We start from the raw sequence: 5,000 nt of genomic DNA on the forward strand, positions 1-5,000 counted from the left end.
CGAGGATATCACCACTTGGACGGAAGCCTTCACGGTGTACTCGCTTGTCCTAACGTCGTTTTTCCCTCATCGTTGGAAAGATTTAACGTTGTACAAGTTGTTAATCTTGCGGATTTCTCGCCAGTTTAGCGGACCGGTTTGGCTTGCTTACGATAAAGCTTTTCGCGAACACGCTGCGGCGACTCGGTTGGCCGATTGGTCGACCATGAACGCACAGCTCTTCACTTTTCACGCCGGTGGTGCTTCTCCTCGCAGCCCCAACCTCGGCACGTCGCCGGATTCCTCTGAACCAGTGGGTTCCAGCTCTTCGAGGATCCCTTGTATGTCCTGGAACAAGGGAAGGTGCACCGCCCCTTATACGATTTGCCGCTATTATCATCGTTGCAGCACGTGTGGCGGCGCCCATCGTTCTGTATCATGCAGTTCTAGACCAGAACGTAAGCAGGAGAGTTCTGTCAGGCGCAGATCTCGGTCTCCGGCATTTAGTGCCTCAGCTGGCCAAAAAGCACGGCGTCAGTAACGATTGGCTCCAAGAAGTTTTCCCCTTCTCAGAACTTTGGAACATGTTGCGCGTACTTCGTTCATTATGTAGTTAGTCATTATGTAGTTAGTCGATTGCTCAGTTAGTAGTTATGTAGTTAGTCGATTGCTCAGTTAGTAGTTATGTAGTTAGTCGATTGCTCAGTTTGCTCAGTTAGTCGATTGTTCAGTTTTATTAGAATTTTTCACGGTTTTCTTTGCTTGCCCCTGTTGTGCTCTGGGCTTGTTGAATTAAACTTTTCTCACTGTTGCTGTATTGCTGCCCTTACTTCAGGAGGGGGGGGGGGGGGGGTAGGGTCGTTAGCGGGGAATTACCATCTCTCATTCTGTTTCCTTCCAGTCTCCAACCCCTTGCCCCCGGTGTCCGTGGTTAGCCCTCTAAAGCCTGAAGTGTTCGCTGCCAAGTTGTCCCAACATCCGGACCAACATCTTGTCGCCTTTGTCTTGGACGGCCTCAGGAATGGCTTTCGCCTGGGATTTCAGCATTCCAAGAAATTAAAATCAGCTAAGTCAAACAAGGCCTCTGCTAATCAACACTCCGAGGTCATTGACCGCTACTTGGCTAACGAGGTCTCCCTTGGGAGGGTTGCAGGACCTTTTTCCTCCCCACCTTTCCCTCATTTGCACGTTAGCAGCTTTGGAGTTATCCCTAAAAAGGGTCAACCAGGCAAGTGGAGGCTCATAGTGGACCTGTCATCCCCTGGTGGGCTAAGTGTTAATGATGGCATTGACCCTGACGAGTTTACCATGCAATACATCACGGTTGATCAGATCATTCGTATGATCTCAAGCTATGGCTTAGGTGCCCTGATTGCTAAATTCGATGTTGAGGCAGCCTACCGCAACATAGCTGTCCATCCATCTGATCGATATCTCTTGGGTATGAGATGGCGGAAGCACTATTATGTTGATTTAGCGTTACCATTTGGCCTCCGCTCTGCTCCTTATATTTTCAATTCTGTGGCGGACATGGTGGAGTGGATTCTCCTACATACACACAATGTTTCTGCGCTGTTACATTATTTAGACGATTTTATTACTGCAGGACCGCCAGATACTAACCAATGTGCTGAGAACTTAGCCACTTCCATAGCTGTTTGCCGTTCCTTAGGACTTCCACTCCACCCGGATAAGTGCATTGGCCCGTCCACGCGTTTAGTTGTTTTGGGCATTGAGTTAGACTCAGTGGCTCAGGTGGCCTGCCTCCCCTCGGACAAGCTCCTTGCTTTACAGGTGCTGCTGCAGTCGTGGCGGAATCGTCGCTGGTGTACTCGGCGCGAACTGGAGTCCCTCATTGGCCACTTACATCATGCCGCCAAGGTCGTGTGGCCCGGTCGTACCTTCCTGCGTCGTATGATCAATCTGCTCCAGTGTTTTCGTAAACGGGACCATCCAATCCGCCTGAGTTCTGAATTTCACCTGGATCTTCAGTGGTGGCTTCAGTTTTTGTCCTCTTGGCATGGCGTCTATTTTTGGTTGTTTCCCGGCATGTCGGCCACCCCTGACCTCGAAGTTACATCGGACGCATCCGGTTCCCTTGGCTTTGGTGCTTACTTCAATGGGGAGTGGTTCAGCGGCGCATGGGTTTCTTCTCAAGCCTCTCACTCTATCGCCTATAAAGAGTTGTTCCCGATTATCATTGCCGCTCATGTTTGGGGGCCCCACTTCGCCAGGCGCCATGTTCTGTTTCGCACCGACAATGAGGCCGTGGTTTATATCCTCAACTCTAGAACATCCAGGATTCCCGTGTTAATGCGCTTGCTTCGCCATCTTCTCGCCTCAGCGGCTCGTTTCAATTTCTCCTTTGCCTCTCAGCATGTTCCGGGGGTTCATAATTGCATTGCTGACGCTTTGTCCCGCTTTCATTGGCAGGAGTTCCGGAGGTTAGCACCCCAGGCTCAGTCGCTTCCAGTGTCCATTCCACCTCATCTCCTGGAAGAATTGATTGGCTCTCATTAGAGCGGCAGTGCCAGTTCCTGTTAGCCCATGGTTTGGCTGACTCCACCCGGAGATCTTACGCATCTGGCCAGAGGAAATTTGTCAACTTCTGTGCGCATTTGGGCAAGTTGCATCCCAGTGGCTCCCCGTGCCCCACCGATGAATGGACATTGTGCCTCTTTGCCACTTTTCTGGCGGGATCGGTTCAGCACTCTTCGATTAAAGTTTACCTTTCAGCAGTTCGTGCCCTGCATATCGAAGAAGGCTTCCCAGACGCTCTGGTGAACTGTCTACGTTTGCAGCGGGTTCTTCGTGGGATCAAACGGACCCAAGGTTCCCCTGAGGCTCAGCGCCTTCCTATTACGGATCACATTTTGATGATCATCTTTAGGTCTTTGGATTTATCAATTTTCGACCACTGCATGTTTTGGGCCGCCTGCAACCTAGCATATTTCGGCTTCCTCCGATCTGCTGAATTTACTGTTCCTAATTTGGCTAGTTTCACCCCGGCACTCCACTTAAGTGTCGGTGACATTTTGGTAGACTCTGACGCCAATCCTTCCTGCCTGCGCGTGCGGATTAAAGCCTCCAAGACTGACCCTTTTCGGAAAGGCTGCTTTGTCCACATTGGCCGGGGACGCTTTCCTCTGTGCGCCCTTCAAGCTGTTTTGGCCTATTTGGCTGTGAGAGGGAACTCGGGTGGCCCTCTCTTTCTTTTCCAGGATGGTCGGCCCCTAACTCGCGCTGTCCTCACTGCTCGTCTCAGAGAAATCCTCGCTGGAGCGGGTGTGTCGGGCAATTTCTCCAGTCACAGTTTTCGCATTGGTGCGGCCACGGTGGCAGCTCGCAACGGCATCCCCGATCACCTTATTCAGGCCTTGGGTCGTTGGTGTAGTTCAGCTTACCAGTCGTACATTCGCACTCCATCCGAGTCATTGGCTTCCCTCTCTTCTCATCTCGCGTCTGGCTCAGTTGGCTCGTGACCCAGGTATACGTGGGAATTCATGCGGATTGCAGGAAATCAAGCGGACCAGTCCTCTTCCGTTTTTTAGGGTCGCTTGTGGCTCGCTTGCGCCTGCCTGCGGTGTCTGGCCAGGACTCCTTTAATCAATCGGGAAGTCCTTGGCAATTTCCTGGTTCAGTTCCTACCTCAGGCAGAACCTTCTTCATGCCTCGCGGCCGGAGGAGCTGTGGCGGACCTTGCTTTAGTGCCTCCTTTTCACCTTGCCTCGGTTCGCAGACCTCTCAGTCTTATTTCATGATCAGCTTCACGGTACTCGGGTAAGTGTCGTCCAGTGTCGTGTCTTGAGCTGGGGGTGGGTGCTTGTGTGAGTTTGGGTGGTGGCGCAGGTTCCACGTCATCCCTGTTCGCGGCCCCTTCGCCTTCCAAGCACCCTTGGGGTGGGCTTTGGGTGGTGGCCGCTCGCAGAGTTGCCGTGGAGGCCTGTGTGCTCTGCTCATGGCCTGTGGCTCAAGCCTCGTTGCTCGCCCCGGAATCGCCGCCCACTTTGGCAGGCACCATCTCCAAGCTCGTCCATTGGCGATGAGTTTAAATGTGGCTAAATGTAATTTAGGCTAAGTTAAAATCAAGCCAATGCTGGTCAGCGGTGGTCTGGGAATCAGGCGCATTGAGGTGACATACGGGGTTTCTCGATTCGCACGTGCTGGTCGTTTCTGCTGTGTGAGGTGCTGTTTGTTTCAAGCAACAAGCGTTCAGTTGTTCCGCTTTTTTCCCCTTCCCTTCCCTCCCTCATTGGTGGATTCGGTAAGTATAGGGTTGGTAAGTATCTCCACTGACTTGGTCAGTGTGACGGTGCCTGGTGGGTGGTGGCCGCTCGCAGAGTTGCCGTGGAGGCCTGTGTGCTCTGCTCATGGCCTGTGGCTCAAGCCTCGTTGCTCGCCCCGGAATCGCCGCCCACTTTGGCAGGCACCATCTCCAAGCTCGTCCATTGGCGATGAGTTTAACACTTGTTATTGCCTTTTCTTCACAGGCAAATTATTATTTTATTTTAATTGGTGGAATTTGAATAGTGTCTATTAAAGGTCAATCGAAGCGTGAACATTATTCTAGAGAGACAATAAAGACTGTTATACCACTCCTGTTTTGAGACATTTTCAGACTTAACTTTTTCCCCCTTTCTCCAAGCCGCTTGGTGCACCACCAAGTGTGGAGGTCCCCGTTGGAAAATTAAACCTGCTCGTCACTCAACTCTCTCTACTTGAAGTGAAGAATGTTGACATTTTTTTGTACTGGAAGCAAAAGGTTTTACTTGTGCCTTGATTCCTTCTATGGTTTCTGATCTATAGAAAGTTGATGAACTGGTGGAGGCGGCGACAGAACATTGAAACTCCAGACTTGACAGAGTACACGCGTTGGGAACTGGATTACGACTTAACGCAATATCCAGTACATGGCCTGTTTTACGAATACCTGGAAATGGGTAAGGTCTTTTGTAGGTCAGTATCGGGGAGAGGAGAGAAGAGAAAGGGGTTGGCATATAGAAAGCAACAATCCTGGTCAA

General features: G+C 51.2%; 2 protein-coding genes across 2 annotated transcripts in view; both read left to right on the forward strand.

Moving 5' to 3' along the window:
• LOC138007868 (anoctamin-5-like) overlaps nt 1-5,000 on the forward strand; it is a 39,386-nt gene that overhangs the window by 23,581 nt on the left and 10,805 nt on the right. The window contains exon 22 of the mRNA XM_068854972.1: nt 4,786-4,919. Within this exon, the coding sequence (XP_068711073.1) occupies nt 4,786-4,919 (134 nt within the window). The remainder of the gene's footprint in view (nt 1-4,785; nt 4,920-5,000) is intronic.
• On the forward strand, nt 670-3,606 carry LOC138007873 (uncharacterized). The gene is made up of 2 exons (XM_068854977.1): nt 670-2,220; nt 2,424-3,606. The coding sequence occupies exons 1-2, from the start codon at nt 1,288-1,290 to the stop codon at nt 3,459-3,461; spliced, it is 1,971 nt and encodes a 656-aa protein (XP_068711078.1). The 5' UTR covers nt 670-1,287; the 3' UTR covers nt 3,462-3,606.

The sequence above is a fragment of the Montipora foliosa genome, chromosome 6, assembly GCF_036669935.1.
Source record: "Montipora foliosa isolate CH-2021 chromosome 6, ASM3666993v2, whole genome shotgun sequence".
Classification (NCBI taxonomy): domain Eukaryota; kingdom Metazoa; phylum Cnidaria; class Anthozoa; order Scleractinia; family Acroporidae; genus Montipora; species Montipora foliosa.

What these genes read in the sequence shown, in the direction of transcription:
- LOC138007873 (XM_068854977.1), top strand. Translation starts at nt 1,288, where the DNA reads ATGCAATACATCACGGTTGATCAGATCATTCGTATGATCTCAAGCTAT. An exon ending in CCCACTTCGCCAGGCGCCAT is followed by an intron (nt 2,221 to 2,423) that starts GTTCTGTTTCGC and finishes GGAGTTCCGGAG; the next exon opens with GTTAGCACCCCAGGCTCAGT.